This window comes from Oncorhynchus keta, unplaced genomic scaffold, assembly GCF_023373465.1.
Source record: "Oncorhynchus keta strain PuntledgeMale-10-30-2019 unplaced genomic scaffold, Oket_V2 Un_contig_11201_pilon_pilon, whole genome shotgun sequence".
In the NCBI taxonomy this organism is placed as follows: Eukaryota; Metazoa; Chordata; class Actinopteri; order Salmoniformes; family Salmonidae; genus Oncorhynchus; species Oncorhynchus keta.
The window spans coordinates 29,182-48,152 of record NW_026277353.1 but is presented as its reverse complement, the minus strand read 5'-3'; the positions used below and the strand labels follow the sequence as shown (position 1 = coordinate 48,152).

Below are 18,971 nucleotides of genomic sequence, written 5' to 3'. Positions count from 1 at the left end.
TCCATGAGATCAACATGATAGTTTAACCACATTCTGAAGCTTTACAGCGTTAGTTACCAATTACATTATTTACAAGAAATGTAGTGAAACAAGCTGATCATTTGGGTTCTGATTGGGTAAGACATTTGAACTAAGCTCATGAGGCATTTATACATTCAATTATTTAACAATCAATGGCTACATATCATTCATTTAAAGGTTTTTTAAAAAATGGATGTACCAATACTGGATTGTCCCTTTAATGGCAGATCATCTGAACACACAGGAAGGACTGTGTTTCCCCGAGACACTCATCAGAAATATTAGGGTTCTGGAGGCCCTATTCATTAAGACTTGTGCTATTATATTCTTTAACAGTAGTTAACCCCATGATGATAGGCGTTTGTCCCAAATGTAGTGCACTACTTTTCACAATGGCCCATATGGCTCTGGACAATAATAGTGCACTATATAGGGAATAGGGTGCCATTTACAAGGAAATCACACTCTGGATCAACAACACAAACATATATCATATAAATATTGTTATTTCCAAACTGTTATGTAAATATTAAATACAATATATTTCCTATGGATTTATGATGAATTCACATGAATAACTATACACACATTAAGAATAAATACATGAAGATAAAATCACCATCTTGAAAAGGGAAACAGGAAATTGATCTAAGACCACTGGAGGAACGAGGCAGATGACTGGAGGTAAGTGTGGATCAGTCTTAGACCTCAACCACTGTGTCACAACATAAATACATCAATACATTCAGCACAAAAGACTAACTATTTCACCATATTACTGATTATCAACATTTTGACTTTGCATTAATGTTCAATCTAGCTTTGAAGCGGACAAGTCTTCTGTGTTTGTGTGTGTGTGCATCCATCCATGTGTGCATCACTCTAGCAGTGTACCAGAGCCAGCGGCTGGTGTGAGGGTGATGGGGAACATTAGGACCTTAGCCTTCATGAAGGACAGGTCAGCCAGCCCACAGATCACCCTGGCTGCCTCCTCACTCAGCTGGTCCTCCTCATCCCTATGGGGTTTCCTGACACAAAACACACACAACACATTAAGATGGAAAACAAAGAGGTGACATTTGATTGCAGGTGAGTTTCCCCTCTTTCCATGCAAAGCTCTTTCAGACCTGGGAAAGCACGATATAAAACCAATCGATTATGCTTGATTAGCATTTATTGATCACTACGTGTGTGTGTGTGTGTGTGTGTGTCAGTCTGACCTGGTGGAGGTGGTGGTGTTCTCCATAGTAGACATGAGGTGGTTCAGGGTGTCAGCTGGACGGCTGCTGGTGTCACTGTCTAGCTCTGGATCCACCACACACACACACACACACACACACACACACACACACACACACACACACACACACACACACACACACACACACACACACACACACACACACACACACACACACGTACACACACACACACACTGTGTTTAGAGTTCAAAACAAAAAGACCACCATGGCACTTCTGTCCTTGGTCCAAATAAAAGGTGTACAAACTACTAGCAAGTGGTGAAGAAACCATCAAGAATTTGGTCTTTCAACACAGTGGGTGGCAGTATGGAGCTGGAATAAGAATCTCCAGAACAGAGGAAAGCAGCATAGAGTTGGATAGAGGGCTCTTCCTTACATCTTTGCCATACTGGATTCCGTGACAGCATGGGCAGCAATATTAAGGGCTCTCTCCATTTGACTTAAATGAGTTAATTGACAGTCGGTTAACAAACTGAAAGGGTTTGCATACTGCCTCATGGAGTGTATTGTCTGAACAGGCATTAAGGCCAAGGTGGGTGATTTACAGCCACATCCAGGTATGGGACGTTTGCTCAGGAGTATAGTTCATTGGCAGATCCTTCCTGCTGACCTGGATGGAATTCTGTGATCCTTACTTATCCTATAGAAATTCCCACCCAGCTGACTGCTTCCTTATGGTGAACGGCCTCAATGGCACTGCCGATGTTAAACCAGGATGTGTTACATCTATCCATGTCTATGGAGGAAAGTTGTCAGTGCAGTGATAGAACAGCCAGAGAAACCAAGAGGCAGGACAGCTCAGATAGGTGTAATATATTAGAAAGAGGTTTATTCACGTATTTACAACAGTGTTTATTGCAACCACACTGAAAGAACCTTAAAACATCTCATTGGTTGGGGGGAATCTAAAAAGAAATATAAAAACATATTCAAGCTAAATCAAATTGTATTTTCTTTTGCAGAAATTGTGTTAATATAATCACAGTGATTGTAAAGATCAATTTCAGTTTACTGAATATATATGTCCTCTTTATTTTACAAAGAAAATGAAATGAAAAGTAAAGATACAGAAGAATATAAGAAAACACAGAATAGCAGCTTAAACAGAAAACAGTAAGAGAATCCTGGCTTTCTCTATCCTGGCTTTCTCTATCCTGGCTTTCTCTATCCTGGGTACTAGTAAGAGGATCCTGGCTTTCTCTATCCTGGCTTTCTCTATCCTGGGTACTAGTAAGAGGATCCTGGCTTTTCTCCTGGGTACTAGTAAGATGATCCTGGCGTTCTCTATCCTGGGTACTAGTAAGAGGATCCTGGCTTTCTCTATCCTGGCTTTCTCTATCCTGGCTTTATCTATCCTGGGTACAAGTAAGAGGATCCTGGCTTTCTCTATCCTGGTTTTCTCTAGCCTGGGTACTAGTAAGAGGATCCTGGCTTTCTCTAGCCTGGGTACTAGTAAAATGATCCTGGCTTTCTCTAGCCTGGGTACTAGTAAGAGGATCCTGGCTTTCTCTATCCTGGGTACTAGTAAGAGGATCCTGGCTTTCTCTATCCTGGCTTTCTCTAGCCTGGGTACTAGTAAGAGGATCCTGGCTTTCTCTAGCCTGGATGATACCTGGTAAGTAAGAGGATCCTGGCTTTCTCTTCCTCTTTCTATCCTGGGTACTAGTAAGAGGATCCTGGCTTTCTCTCCTGGCTTTCTCTATCCTGGGTACTAGTAAGAGGATCCTGGCTTTCTCTATCCTGGCTTTCTCTATCCTGGGTACTAGTAAGAGGATCCTGGCTTTCTCTATCCTGCCTGGGTACTAGTAAGAGGATCCTGGCTTTCTCTATCCTGGGTACTAGTAAGAGGATCCTGGCTTTCTCTATCCTGGGTACTAGTAAGAGGATCCTGGCTTTCTCTATCCTGGCTTTCTCTAGCCTGGGTACTAGTAAGAGGATCCTGGCTTTCTCTAGCCTGGGTACTAGTAAAATGATCCTGGCTTTCTCTAGCCTGGGTACTAGTAAGAGGATCCTGGCTTTCTCTATCCTGGGTACTAGTAAGATGATCCTGGCTTTCTCTATCCTGGGTACTAGTAAGAGGATCCTGGCTTTCTCTATCCTGGCTTTCTCTATCCTGGCTTTATCTATCCTGGGTACCAGTAAGAGGATCCTGGCTTTCTCTATCCTGGCTTTCTCTATCCTGGGTACAAGTAAGATGATCCTGGCTTCCTCTATCCTGCCTTTCTCTATCCTGGGTACTAGTAAGAGGATCCTGGCTTTCTCTAGCCTGGGTACTAGTAAGAGGATCCTGGCTTTCTCTAGCCTGGGTACTAGTAAGATGATCCTGGCTTTCTCTAGCCTGGGTACTAGTAAGAGGATCCTGGCTTTCTCTATCCTGGGTACTAGTAAGAGGATCCTGTATTTCTCTATCCTGGGTACTAGTAAGAGGATCCTGGCTTTCTCTATCCTTGCTTTCTAGTATCCTGGGTTTCTCTATCCTGGGTTTCTCTATCCTGGCTTTCTCTATCCTGGGTACTAGTAAGAGGATCCTGGCTTTCTCTATCCTGGCTTTCTCTATCCTGGGTACCAGTAAGAGGATCCTGGCTTTCTCTATCCTGGCTACTAGTAAGATGATCCTGGCTTTCTCTATCCTGGGTACTAGTAAGAGGATCCTGGCTTTCTCTATCCTGGCTTTCTCTATCCTGGGTACCAGTAAGAGGATCCTGGCTTTCTCTATCATGGCTTTCTCTATCCTGGGTACTAGTAAGAGGATCCTGGCTTTCTCTATCCTGGGTACTAGTAAGAGGATCCTGGCTTTCTCTAGCCTGGGTACTAGTAAGAGGATCCTGGTTTTCTCTAGCCTGGGTACTAGTAAGATGATCCTGGCTTTCTCTAGCCTGGGTACTAGTAAGAGGATACTGGCTTTCTCTATCCTGGGTACTAGTAAGAGGATCCTGTATTTCTCTATCCTGGGTACTAGTAAGAGGATCCTGGCTTTCTCTAGCCTGGGTACTAGTAAGAGGATCCTGGCTTTCTCTAGTCTGGGTACTAGTAAGAGGATCCTGGCTTTCTCTAGCCTGGGTACTAGTAAGAGGATCCTGGCTTTCTCTATCCTGGGTACTAGTAAGAGGATCCTGGCTTTCTCTAGCCTGGGTACTAGTAAGAGGATCCTGTGTCTGCGTATCTTTCTCTAGCCTGGGTACTAGTAAGAGGATCCTGGCTTTCTCTATCCTGGGTACTAGTAAGAGGATCCTGGCTTTCTCTAGTCTGGATACCAGTCTGTTTGTGCTAATATTCTACTTCATGTCATGCCAAACATAATTTTTGGCATATGACAAAGTACAAGGAGTGGAATGTTAGTACAGAACAGGTCTGGATTTCAGGCTTTTTCACATTAGCTTATTTCTACTACAACCAAAATGCAGCTACTGGGGGGATTCCCTTTAGGCTATGGCCACACATTCATCTATATGGCTTGACTTGTCTTTGCCCCATTCCCTCCACTAATACTGAAAGATCTCTCGCCCAGTGCAATAAGAAACAGTGTTTGGGTCAATGATGAAGGGTAACAACATGTGAGAAACCTCATCACCATCACTCTATACAGGGCAGACGAGGTAGCCGGTTAAGTTAGACGTATAGAGAGAGAGAGCCTTGGGATTCCACAGTACAAAGGGACAGTAGGTCATGAAAATGAGTAGTACCATCTAGAGGGAGACATCAATGTGAAGAGAGGAGCAGAGGAGAGATGGAGGGGGGAGTGATAGGGACTATGTTCCAAAGTCCACGCTTGCATACCACTTACTTAGAATGCATGTCCAACACATTGCTTCATTATAAATGGTAGTCTAGTATGTCCAACACATTGCTTCATTATAAATGGTAGTCTAGTATGCTGGTGTGGACATTGGAACCAAAGAGAATAACAGGAGTCAGGTAGCAGCAGAGTCGGGGGGAGAGTGTGTTCAGCAGCCTCATCTCAAGCCCTGTCGGTAGGGGGCTCAGTGGGAGGACGTACCATCCAGACGGTTGATGCCAAGGCCACTGCTGCTCCAGTCAAACTGGGACCAAGGCTGGGGGGCCCCCTGCTGGCGGAAGGAACAAACTGTAGTGAGGCTCAGCAGTGTGTCCTCTATTCAACACAGTCTCTTGAAAGCCCATACTCACAAAAGCACATCAGACAAATGAGTGCTGATCTAGAATCAGGTCCCCCTGGTTATTGTTATCTTATTGATTATGAGTTAAAATACTAGACTGATCCTAGATCAGCACTCCTACTCAAGACGCTTTGTGAATATGGCCAGGTCTTCGTGATGGATAGAGGACAGCACAGAGGAATTGGGTGTTAGTTAGTCTAGGGTCAGATATTGTCATTATCCTCCTAATGCTGAGATTAGGATCTGCGGTAAGGATATCTGATCATAGGTCAGAGTTTAGGGTTAACTTCATTATCAAGGAAGTGTAAAATATAGTGCCCAATGTTGCCCTGTTTGTGTTGGGTATACTACTGTGTGAGTCACAGGCTGTCTGGAAAAATTACCAACTGTCACATCCTAGTCAGACTGTCTGGAAACGTTACCAACTGTCACATCCTAGCCACAGACTGTCTGGAAACATGACCAACTGTCACATCCTAGCCACAGGCTGTCTGGAGACATGACCAACTGTCACATCCTTGCCACAGGCTGTCTGGAAACATTACCAACTGTCCAACTGTCACATGGAAACCTTCACATCCTTGCCACAGGCTGTCTGGAAACATGACATCCTTGCCACAGGCTGTCTGGAAACATTACCAACTGTCACATCCTAGCCACAGACTGTCTGGAACAACATTACCAACTGTCACATCCTAGCCACAGACTGTCTGGAAACATTACCAACTGTCACATCCTAGCCACAGACTGTCTGGAAACATTACCAACTGTCACATCCTAGCCACAGACTGTCTGGAAACATTACCAACTGTCACATCCTAGCCACAGACTGTCTGGAAACATTACCAACTGTCACATCCTAGCCACAGACTGTCTGGAAACATTACCAACTGTCACATCCTAGCCACAGACTGTCTGGAAACATTACCAACTGTCACATCCTAGCCACAGGCTGTCTGGAAACATTACCAACTGTCACATCCTAGCCACAGACTGTCTGGAAACATTACCAACTGTCACATCCTAGCCACAGACTGTCTGGAAACATGACCAACTGTCACATCCTAGCCACAGGCTGTCTGGAAACATGACCAACTGTCACATCCTTGCCACAGACTGTCTGGAAACATTACCAACTGTCACATCCTAGCCACAGACTGTCTGGAAACATGACCAACTGTCACATCCTAGCCACAGACTGTCTGGAAACATTACCAACTGTCACATCCTAGCCACAGACTGTCTGGAAACATGACCAACTGTCACATCCTAGCCACAGGCTGTCTGGAGACATTACCAACTGTCACATCCTAGCCACAGGCTGTCTGGAAACATTACCAACTGTCACATCCTAGCCCCAGACTGTCTGGAAACATTACCAACTGTCACATCCTAGCCACAAGCTGTCTGGAAACATGACCAACTGTCACATCCTAGCCACAGGCTGTCTGGAAACATGACCAACTGTCACATCCTAGTCAGACTGTCTGGAAACGTTACCAACTGTCACATCCTAGCGGCAGACTGTCTGGAAACATGACCAACTGTCACATCCTAGCCACAGGCTGTCTGGAGACATGACCAACTGTCACATCCTTGCCACAGGCTGTCTGGAAACATTACCAACTGTCACATCCTAGCCACAGACTGTCTGGAGAGGTTACCAACTGTCACATCCTAGCCACAGACTGTCTGGAAACATGACCAACTGTCACATCCTAGCCACAGGCTGTCTGGAACATTTGTCTGGGCTGTCTGGAAACATTACCAACTGTCACATCCTAGCCACAGACTGTCTGGAAACATTACCAACTGTCACATCCTAGCCACAGACTGTCTGGAAACATTACAACTGTCACATCCTAGCCACAGACTGTCTGGAAACATTACCAACTGTCACATCCTAGCCACAGGTGGTCTGGAAACATTACCAACTGTCACATCCTAGCCACAGACTGTCTGGAAACATTACCAACTGTCAGGAAGGCTGTCTGGAAACACATCCTTGCCATGACATTGAAACTGTCACATCCTAGCTGTCACAGGCTGTCTGGAAACATTACCAACTGTCACATCCTAGCCACAGACTGTCTGGAAACATTACCAACTGTCACATCCTAGCAGACTGTCTGGACAGACTCCAGGAGGATCTGGAAACATGACCAACTGTCACATCCTAGCCACAGACTGTCTGGAAACATTACCAACTGTCACATCCTAGCCACAGACTGTCTGGAAACATTACCAACTGTCACATCCTAGCCACACTGTCAAACATTACCAACTGTCACATCCTAGCCACAGACTGTCTGGAAACATGACCAACTGTCACATCCTAGCCACAGGCTGTCTGGAAACATGACCAACTGTCACATCCTAGCCTTTCTGGAAACACCAACTGACTGTCTGGAAACATTACCAACTGTCACATCCTAGCCACAGGCTGTCTGGAAACATTACCAGGACAGTCACATCCTAGACAACTGTCTGACCAACATGACCAACTGTCACATCCTAGCCACAGACTGTCTGGAAACATGCACCAACTGTCACATCCTAGGGAAACATTACCAACTGTCACATCCTAGCCACAGACTGTCTGGAAACGTTACCAAACATCCTACCAAGACTGTCAAACACCAACTCCATAGCCACAGACTGTCTGGAAACATGACCAACTGTCACATCCTAGCCACAGGCTGTCTGGAAACATTACCAACTGTCACATCCTAGCCACAGACTGTCTGGAAACATGACCAACTGTCACATCCTAGCCACAGGCTGTCTGGAAACATTACCAACTGTCACATCCTAGCCACAGACTGTCTGGAAACATTACCAACTGTCACATCCTAGCCACAGGCTGTCTGGAAACATTACCAACTGTCACATCCTAGCCACAGACTGTCTGGAAACATTACCAACTGTCACATCCTAGCCACAGACTGTCTGGAAACATTACCAACTGTCACATCCTAGCCACAGGCTGTTTGGAAACATTACCAACTGTCACATCCTAGCCACAGACTGTCTGGAAACATGACCAACTGTCACATCCTTGTCACAGGCTGTTTGGAAACATTACCAACTGTCACATCCTTGCTACAGACTGTCTGGAAACATGACCAACTGTCACATCCTAGCCACAGGCTGTCTGGAAACATTACCAACTGTCACATCCTTGCTACAGACTGTCTGGAAACATTACCAACTGTCAAATCCTTGCCTCTTCTGTCCTCAATTCAAGGAACATAACTATTCTTACCTCTCTCTCAAAGTTAACTTTGAAGAGAGTATCGAAGGTCCCTCCTCCTCCAATGAGCTTTGAGAAAGGGGTGCAGGATTGAGGAAACAAAGACGGAGGAGAGTTTAACAGCTGGTAACATGTTCACACACAGCCGTGGTGTGCCTGTTGCTCTGGAGTGAAGTTTCCCCTAAGTACAGATCTAGGATCTGCTTCACCTCCCGCAATTCTAACTGTAACCATTTGGAGGGAAAATGCTAAACTGACCACATATCAGCATCAAGGACAACTTCTCCCTACACCTGTTTCTGTACCTGTATTGACGAGGTGGTGGTGGTTTCCTGTGACCCAGGAAGTGCTTGTGCTGTGGCAGCACTCTTCTCCGCAGTTGAAGCTGGTCTCAGTGGCTCTTTGGTGGGCTCTAACATTCCCTGAAAGAGAAAGAGGGGGCGAAAGAGAGAGAGGAGAGGGGAGGATAACGGGAGAAAGCAACATGGCCGACTGCCAAGTCATCATCTTATTGCTTTACACCTACCCAGTAGTTTCAGATCTGTGAACATTAAGGGGCTATCAGCATACAAGTCTAAGGGAAGGTAGCCTGGTCCCAGATCTGTTGGTGCCATCATGTCAACTCCTGGTCATGTGACAAGGATGACAAGGAGTGGCATCACGGAACAAACTGACTGGTACACATGCTTAGGGGGAGGATCTAGGGACAGAAATGGAACAAGGACCACCATGGACTGTGTCCATATGGGCCCTAGTCTAAAGTAGTGCACTATATAGGGAACAGGGAGCCATTTGGGACACAGTATAGTATCTGCATCAGTCCACTCACCAGGCTGGCTGCAAACACAGGAACTATGACAGGCTGCTTTCTCTGACCAGTGAACAACTGTGGAGGAGAGACAGAATCAGAAATCACCAAGTAACTTTACATGTAGCAGGAATTCAAGCTGGTGAAACGGTGCTGCTTTTACACCAATAAACAGAATATACAGACAGAATAACATTATATTATAGATGACATTATATAATATAAGATATAATAATAATAATATATGCCAAGAATTTAGCGCCTTGACATATAATCCACATCGACAGTAAGTACACTATAGAAGTACAGCAGAACACTTTACATAGTAAATATTTATTTTTTATTTTTTACCTTTATTTAACCAGGCAAGCCAATGACATATTTACCTTGTCAGCTAGATCACAACCTTCCGGTTACTGTCCAACGCTCTAACCACTAGGCTACGGTGCCGCCCCATACAGACATATTTACAGTAGATGATGTACAATATGGAATTATGGGGAGGAAGGAGGGGCTTACAGACAGACAGACAGACAGACAGACAGACAGACAGACAGACAGACAGACAGACAGACAGACAGACAGACAGACAGACAGACAGACAGACAGACAGACAGATGACTTACTACATCATTGATGTTGTTAAAGACAGATGGCTTCATGTTTTATTTAGTTATGTTGCTCTGATGGAAAGTCCTTCATTGAGCACTATATATGTAGATGATTTAAAGTCACGTGAAATGCCATCCATCCATTTTCTTACATATTCTGTTGGGGAGGCTGTGGCTCACTCTGCTACGCATGGAGCCATTCACATAACTACAGAGTGTGGCTTTAAACTGAAAAGAGGCCGTTACCATGTTTCTGGTGTCCATCCCCAGACAGCGGAGCAGGGCCCTGTTGCTATGGGAACCGCCCCACTGGAATCCCAGGCCCACGGCATCGTGAAGGTCCCGAGGCTGCCGCCACGCGCCCCTAGGAACCCTGGGTAAAGCAAACAAGGAGGCAGTCACATACAGCAGAGTAGTGCTTTGGCCAGCCTCCAATGCTATCTGCTGTTATTCCACTGAACCATCATCGTTATAATCATCATCATCACTAGAGGTTCTCTCACCAGTGTGTAGTGTGGTTGAGCCCCTTCGTCTCCTCTTCCTCAGGCTGTGTGTCTAGAGTCTCTAGCAGAGCCCTGAGGCTGAGCACATTCAACACCTCATCCCCACTGTCCTCCACCTCCTCCTCCTCCACGGCAGTCTCCTCCTCCACGGCAGTCTCCTCCTCCACCCCAGTCTCCTCCCCCTCCACCCCAGTCTCCTCCCCCTCCACCCCAGTCTCCTCCCCATCCACCCCAGTCTCCTCCCCCTCCACCCCAGTCTCCTCCCTCTCCTGATCCAGTTCTGGGACTGCCACTGCAGGGAAGCTGGTCTGTAGGACTCTCTGTAGCCGGATAGACAGGGAGTCCTGAATGGGAGAGACATGGCTTGTTTGAGATCTAGTACAGTGCAGTCTACTACATTGTAATCAAACACAATTAATGAGAAAAAAATGTAAACTAACTATGTCCATCTACCTGATTTTGAAGGAAACTGAAGTCTGGCAGGAACTGTCTTATTCCAGCAAACTCATTTAGGTGTGAACAACCTCTAGGAGCTACCTCTAAGAGCTACCTCTAGGAGCTACCTCTAGGAGCTACCTCTAGGAGCTACCTCTAGGAGCTACCTCTAGGAGCTACCTCTAGGAGCTACCTCTAGGAGCTACCTCTAGGAGCTACCTCTAGGAACTACCTCTAGGAGCTACCTCTAGGAACTACCTCTAGGAGCTACCTCTAGGAACTACCTCTAGGAGCTACCTCTAGGAACTACCTCTAGGAACTACCTCTAGGAGCTACCTCTAGGAGCTACCTCTAGGAACTACCTCTAGGAACTACCTCTAGGCGAACTGCAGTGACAATCTATTGATACAATAATAAAAAACCATCTGGGCAGAATTATTCTTATTCTTGAGTCAAAGGTTATGACAAACATACTACAAATGTCAGAGTGGATTTCTACCAGACGTGGGACAACTAAGTACTGTTGGATGCCTGGTTATCCAGACTCCTGGAGAATCCTGTTTGGAGTCCCAACTCTCTATCACTTTACATTAGAGCATGCGGCGGGCGGCTGACCATTCATCTCACCGGTATAAATTGTGTGTCGGCCGTGTTGGGGATAATGTGAGGTGTTGGAGCTGGGACTGTCTCTCCGGCGTTACACAATATAAATCCCCTCTAATAACTCAGACCACTCACCTGCAGACTGTCCCTTCGTACAGCAGCACCTCCCTGACATCTCTCTCCCCACTTCTTCTCCTCTGCCTCTTCTGTCCGCCTGGCTCTATCCTCCTCTCCAAACTCTGCCCAGGTCTCCCCTCCGACAGACCTCTCTGGTCCCTATACGCCCCCCAGCCCTCCTCCCTCTCACCCTGCCCCTCCAGGGGAGCAGAGTGGAAGTCTGCAAAGCTGTCGCTGAGGGGAAGGTCTCCATGTTCAACCTCCTCCCCACACGCCTGGGTCTGACCTGGGTCCTCAGAATAGTCCTGTTCAAAGTCACCAAAGCCCTCCTGTGTCCTGGACTCCGATTGGTTGAAGTCTGCAAAGTCCTCCTGGCTAGGGAAGGATCCAGCATCCCTGAAGATTCCAAAGTCCTCTTCTTCATCTTCCTCCTCCACCATCTTTGTCTTGGTCTCCTCCCTGAGGTCACTCCGCTGCACCTCCTCTTTCTCCTTCTCCTCCTCCCCTATTGACGAGGGAGTGAAGACCGTCTCGCCAAAGTTCCCAAACTCCTCCAAAGCGTCTGACGACACAGCCTCACCAGAGGAGGCAAACTCCTCACTCACTGACCCACTGACTGTGGTCTGGAGAGGAGAGACACTGTCCTCTGTTTCGCTCTCCTTATCTTCCTCCTCCTCCACCCTCCTCCCTCCCAGTTCTGGGTCCTGTGTAAGCGTGCCTATCCCTGTTGATGCTGGGTGCCCTCTCTCCAGGCTCCCCAGCCCCTCACCCCTAGCACAGAGCACCTCTATGGGGGCTAATAGGCCAGAGTCCTGAGGGTGGCCCCTTAGCTCACAGTGTTGCTGGACCCCAGTGCAGTCCCTGTCGTCTTGCTGTGCTAAACACTGAGAGTCAGGCCCGCCAGGCTCTATTCTGGCCCGCTGCTCCATGTCCTTCTGGACCGAGTGTGCATTGCAGAAACCGTTGGTTAGGTTTGTCCCCTCCATCCTGCCGTCCTTCCTGTGCTCCGTACTGTGAGTGTGAGTGAAGCCGCAGCACCAGGGTTCCAGCTCCATCTCTGGCTCGGCGAACGCAGAGAAGTCTGCAAACCCCTGCTCCTGGCTGGGGGAGCCCAGGCCAGCCGGTACAAGACCTGTGGTGAATTAATTCATACATTTTACTGGAACGTATTTCAAATACATATAGAGATGCCTCAGCCATTTGAGTACAACAGTACATATTCAAAATTATTGAGGATTAAAAACACAATACAACAAAAACAACCTCACTAACAACTCCATGACAGCCCTCGGGACTAAAGTTGTTACCTGCAGACATGGTCCCCTGGTGATTCCGCTTGACAAACCCATTGGTGAGAGGGAGGTCAGGGAGGTCGCAATGACAGGGCTGCCCTTTGACCTCCAACCCCGGCCGAACCCTGCCGACCTCTGAGGTCCCAGTATTAGCGGGCTGTGATTGGTCCACCACCGGCGGCCATGGCTTCTTCAGGTCGTCAGCTGCTCGGAACTGTTTCGAGATTCCGTTGCTATGGGTAGTTCCGGAGAAAGAGGAGGAGTTACTAACACTAAAGCTCACAGCTGATGGGGTCGGGGAGGCGGGGTCTGTTGTGGAGGGGCACGGCTGGTTGGATGACATTGCCACACCCCCAGAGAAATCCCCAAACTCGTCATCGTCCTCCTCTCCCCCTGATTCGTCGTCCAGCGGAGGGGGGGAGGAGGAGTATATGCGCATCACTTCCTGTTCCATGGGAGAGCTCTCCTGGCTGAAGGCCTCATAGATCTGTAGGGAAACACACAGACAGGTTGAGTACAGAACACAAGACAGGTTGAGTACAGAACGGCCTACTAGAAGACAGGTTGAGTACAGAACGGCCTACTAGAAGACAGGTTGAGTACAGAACGGCCTACTAGAAGACAGGTTGAGTACAGAACGGCCTACTAGAAGACAGGTTGAGTACAGAACGGCCTATTAGAAGACAGGTTGAGTACAGGGCCTACTAGAAGACAGGTTGAGTACAGAACGGCCTACTAGAAGACAGGTTGAGTACAGAACGGCCTACTAGAAGACAGGTTGAGTACAGAACGGCCTACTAGAAGACAGGTTGAGTACAGAACGGCCTACTAGAAGACAGGTTGAGTACAGAACGGCCTACTAGAAGACAGGTTGAGTACAGAACGGCCTATTAGAAGACAGGTTGAGTACAGAACGGCCTACTAGAAGACAGGTTGAGTACAGAACGGCCTACTAGAAGACAGGTTGAGTACAGAACGGCCTACTAGAAGACAGGTTGAGTACAGAACGGCCTACTAGAAGACAGGTTGAGTACAGAACGGCCTACTAGAAGACAGGTTGAGTACAGAACGGCCTACAGGTTGAGAAGACAGAAGACAGGTTGAGTACAGAACGGCCTACTAGAAGACAGGTTGAGTACAGAACGGCCTACTAGAAGACAGGTTGAGTACAGAACGGCCTACTAGAAGACAGGTTGAGTACAGAACGGCCTACTAGAAGACAGGTTGAGTACAGAACGGCCTACTAGAAGACAGGTTGAGTACAGAACGGCCTACTAGAAGACAGGTTGAGTACAGAACGGCCTAATAGAAGACAGGTTGAGTACAGAACGGCCTACTAGAAGACAGGTTGAGTACAGAACGGCCTAATAGAAGACAGGTTGAGTACAGAACGGCCTAATAGAAGACAGGTTGAGTACAGAACGGCCTAATAGAAGACAGGTTGAGTACAGAACGGCCTAATAGAAGACAGGTTGAGTACAGAACGGCCTAATAGAAGACAGGTTGAGTACAGAACGGCCTACTAGAAGACATCCTGAATGTTCAATCAATCAAATAAATGTGGTGTTGGGAGAAAAATAAAAGGAAGGTCTTGTTCTACATAGTCATATGTCATTATTAACAGACAGTAGGCCTTGTTCTACATAGTCATATGTCATTATTAACAGACAGTAGGCCTTGTTCTACATAGTCATATGTCATTATTAACAGACAGTAGGCCTTGTTCTACATAGTCATATGTCATTATTAACAGACAGTAGGCCTTGTTCTACATAGTCATTATTAACATAGCCAGACAGTAGGCCTTGTTCTACATAGCCATATGACATTATTAACAGACAGTAGGCCTTGTTCTACATAGTCATTATTAACAGACAGTAGACCTTGTTCTTGTTCCATAGCCATATGACATTATTAACAGACAGTAGGCCTTGTTCTACATAGCCATATGTCATTATTAACAGACAGTAGGCCTTGTTCTACATAGTCATATGACATTATTAACAGACAGTAGGCCTTGTTCTAGGCCTTGTTCTACATAGTCATATGACATTATTAACAGACAGTAGGCCTTGTTCTACATAGTCATATGTCATTATTAACAGACAGTAGGCCTTGTTCTACATAGTCATATGACATTATTAACAGACAGTAGGCCTTGTTCTACATAGTCATATGACATTATTAACAGACAGTAGGCCTTGTTCTACATAGTCATATGACATTATTAACAGACAGTAGGCCTTGTTCTACATAGTCATATGACATTATTAACAGTAGGTCTTGTTCTACATAGTCATATGTCATTATTAACAGACAGTAGGCCTTGTTCTACATAGTCATATGACATTATTAACAGACAGTAGGCCTTGTTCTACATAGTCATATGTCATTATTAACAGACAGTAGACCTTGTTCTACATAGTCATATGTCATTATTAACAGACAGTAGACCTTGTTCTACATAGTCATATGTCATTATTAACAGACAGTAGGCCTTGTTCTACATAGTCATATGTCATTATTAACAGACAGTAGGCCTTGTTCTACATAGTCATATGTCATTATTAACAGACAGTAGGCCTTGTTCTACATAGTCATATGTCATTATTAACAGACAGTAGGCCCTGTTCTACATAGTCATATGACATTATTAACAGACAGTAGGCCTTGTTCTACATAGTCATATGTCATTATTAACAGTAGGCCTTGTTCTACATAGCCATATGTCATTATTAACAGACAGTAGGCCTTGTTCTACATAGTCATATGTCATTATTAACAGACAGTAGGCCTAAATGCTCTTCCTATTGTAAGTTAGCAGTAACAAATAAAGCAAAGTTTGGATAAACAGAGTGACCATTTTACTCACATTTGCGCCTAAATATTTAGCTGTCTGACCTGGAATTCTATCCTAGGAGCACCGGTGTACCAAGACAGTTTTGGAATTCTAGCTTTAATATATTTCATTGTGCTTCAAAATGTATTTGACATTTTTCAACTTAAATGACAATAAAAGAAAGGTCAGCTTGTTGCTAAATGAACATGAGGAGAAGGTCTCCTGTATGTCAGAAGAAGATTTTTTTTAACAGACAAACTTGTTTGAAAAGTGTTGGGGAAAAAACACTTTGGCTACTCAGACATCAGCTGTAATCATGTCACCCAAGTGTATGATTGAGTCCCAAATGACACCTTACTCCCTATATATAGTCAAATCTAAGTTAATTTGTCACATGCTCCAAATACAACCGGTGAAATGCTTACCTACAAGCACTTAACCAACAATGCAGTTTAAAAAAAATAAGAAGTAAAAAATTGATAAGTAAAAAATAAAAGTAACAAATAATAAAAGAACAGCAGTAAATTAGCAATAGCGAGGCTATATACAGGGGGTACCGAGTAGAGGTCAACTGGCCGATTAATTAGTTCAAGTTTTCATAACAATCAGAAATCAGAATTTCTGGGCGCAGATAAAAAAAAAATATATATATATATATATATATACAGACTGCCTGTTACGCAAATGCAGTAAGCCAAGGTAAGTTGCTAGCTAGCATTAAACTTATCTTATAAAAAACAATCAATCATAATCACTAGTTAACTACACATGGTTGATGATATTACTAGATATTATCTAGCATGTCCTGTGTTGCATATAATCTGACTGAGCACACAAGCATACACGTATCTAAGTATCTGACTGAGTGGTGTTAGGCAGAAGCAAGCGTGTAAACATTCATTCAAACAGCACTTTCGTGTGTTTTGCCAGCAGCTCTTCGTTGTGCATCAAGCATTGCGCTGTTTATGACTTCAAACCTATCAACTCCCGAGATGAGGCTGGTGTGACCGAAGTGAAATGGCTGGCTAGATAGCGGGCGCTAATAGCGTTTCAAACTTCACTCGCTCTGAGCCTTGGGGTGGTTGTTTCCCTTGCTCTGCATGGGTAACGCTGCTTCGATGTGGTGGCTGTTGTCGTTGTGTTGCTGGTTCAAGCCCAGGGAGGAGCGAGGAGAGGGACGGAAGCTATACTGTTACACTGGTAATACTAAAGTGCCTATAAGAACATCCAATAGTCAAAGGTTAATGAAATACAAAGAGGGAAATGGTATAGAGGGAAATAGTCCTATAATAACTACAACCTAAAACTTCTTACCTGGGAAAATTGAAGACTCATGTTAAAAGGAAGTTAAAATAAGTGTTCATTCAGTATTGTTGTAATTGTCATTATTACAAATAAATAAATAAATAAAAATTGGCAGAATAATCGGTATCGGCTTTTATGGTCCTCCAATAATCGGTATCGGCGTTGAAAAATCATAACCGGTCAACCTCTTATGTGGACCGTGGTCAAAAGTAGTGCAGTAGATAGGTGAACAGGGTGTCATTTTGAATGCAGCCTGTGTGTCATTGACTTCCCCATACGTGACTTTGTGTTCTCACTAAACAGGAACTGCAAACACAAATATGTTTGGCACGCAAAACAGCAGCAGCGAGATTTGGTTGTTAACTCTGAGTTTGGACTATGTTCTTATCCCTCAGAGGAATGGGTGTTTTATAGGCTGAAGTGGTCCTAGATAACAGCAGGTTTGTAGGTTCCCACTGGGGTTACCCATATGAGAATGTATGCACGGACTACTTTAAGTCACTATGGATAAAAGTGTCTGCTAAATTGAATATATTATTAGGCTATATTATATTATTACTAAGCTGCAGATATTAACGGCACAGTAAGCAACGGGTTAAATCAAGACTGTTTCAGGCCTTATCAGGATTAAAGCTTGCCAACGTGTTATTTGTTGTACATTAAGGATGGACTAACCTGGGGTGTATTCATTAGTCGCAGACCGTAGCAAAACGTTTGGCTTGTGTCAAAACGTTTTGCAACGGAAACTGTTTACTCAGTAAGGGGAGTGTATGATTGCACACTTTGAAAGAAGGGTAGGGTGAAGGAGGGAGCATCACAAATGGTGCCTTATTCCCTAGTGCACTACTTCTGACCAGGGTGAGCCCTAGGGTGCCATTTGGGACAAGGAGAGAATGTCAGAGAGATCAAGGTCACGGGGTAATATATAACGCAGGTCTAACTAGCTACCTACTTCACTCCTCACTGATAGACGAGCTGCATCTTACAGTACACAAACACACTTTCCCCATTACATGATCCAATTCAATTATTGAAGAATCTGTTAAATAACCTCAAAGTTAACAATTATTATTTAGTCTCTTGCTTGGCTGTAATATCAGTTATTCTAGGACCAAAAGGCCTACTGTCTACCTCCGTCTTAGTTGTTTTCTTGTTGTTGAGGCCATTGGAATGGAAAAAGTAGCCAGGACAACGCCTACACAACACCCCCAGTCAGCCAGTCAGTCAGCCAGCCAGTCAGCCAGTCAGTCAGTCAGTCAGCCAGTCAGTCAGTCAGCGAGCCAGTCAGTCAGCGAGCCAGTCAGTCAGCGAGCCAGTCAGTCAGTCAGTCAGTCAGCGAGCCAGTCAGTCAGCGAGCCAGTCAGTCAGTCAGTCAGCGAGCCAGTCAGTCCAGCGAGCCAGTCAGTCAGTCAGCCAGTCAGTCAGCGAGCCAGTCAGTCAGTCAGTCAGCGAGCCAGTCAGCCAGTCAGTCAGTCAGTCAGCGAGCCAGTCAGTCAGCGAGCCAGTCAGTCAGTCAGCGAGCCAGTCAGTCAGTCAGTCAGCCCAGTCAGTCAGTCAGCGAGCCAGTCAGTCAGCGAGCCAGTCAGTCAGTCAGCGAGCCAGTCAGTCAGCCAGCGAGCCAGTCAGCCAGCGAGCCAGTCAGCCAGCGAGCCAGTCAGTCAGTCAGTGTAAACTGATCTAGGGAATTGTATCCAGCAGCACCATTGAGCTCCGCTAGTCAGCTCACAGATACGGAGGGTGAGGGCTGCTGCTGCACCTACATAAACAGATTGTGTCTCAAATGGCA

At 45.5% G+C, this 18,971-nt stretch overlaps 1 protein-coding gene across 1 annotated transcript; it reads right to left on the bottom strand.

Moving 5' to 3' along the window:
* LOC118380553 (aftiphilin-like) lies at positions 1 to 17,392 on the bottom strand. The gene is made up of 11 exons (XM_052500557.1): positions 17,195 to 17,392; positions 13,057 to 13,528; positions 12,229 to 12,881; positions 11,776 to 12,120; positions 10,595 to 10,767; positions 10,338 to 10,464; positions 9,502 to 9,558; positions 8,978 to 9,094; positions 5,281 to 5,350; positions 1,242 to 1,326; positions 1 to 1,049 (listed from the first exon to the last, which is right to left on the bottom strand). The coding sequence occupies exons 1-11, from the start codon at positions 17,213 to 17,215 to the stop codon at positions 899 to 901; spliced, it is 2,271 nt and encodes a 756-aa protein (XP_052356517.1). The 5' UTR covers positions 17,216 to 17,392; the 3' UTR covers positions 1 to 898.
* Positions 17,393 to 18,971: the final 1,579 nt, after the last annotated feature.

Bases quoted from the DNA above. Each gene is read 5' to 3' on its own strand.
- LOC118380553 (XM_052500557.1), bottom strand. From the start codon at position 17,215: ATGAGTCTTCAATTTTCCCAG. The intron at 13,529-17,194 runs GTAAGAAGTTTT...GTTTCCCTACAG, and splicing joins TGAGTCTTCAATTTTCCCAG to ATCTATGAGGCCTTCAGCCA. The intron at 1,327-5,280 runs GTACGTCCTCCC...TGGTGGATCCAG, and splicing joins TGGCATCAACCGTCTGGATG to AGCTAGACAGTGACACCAGC.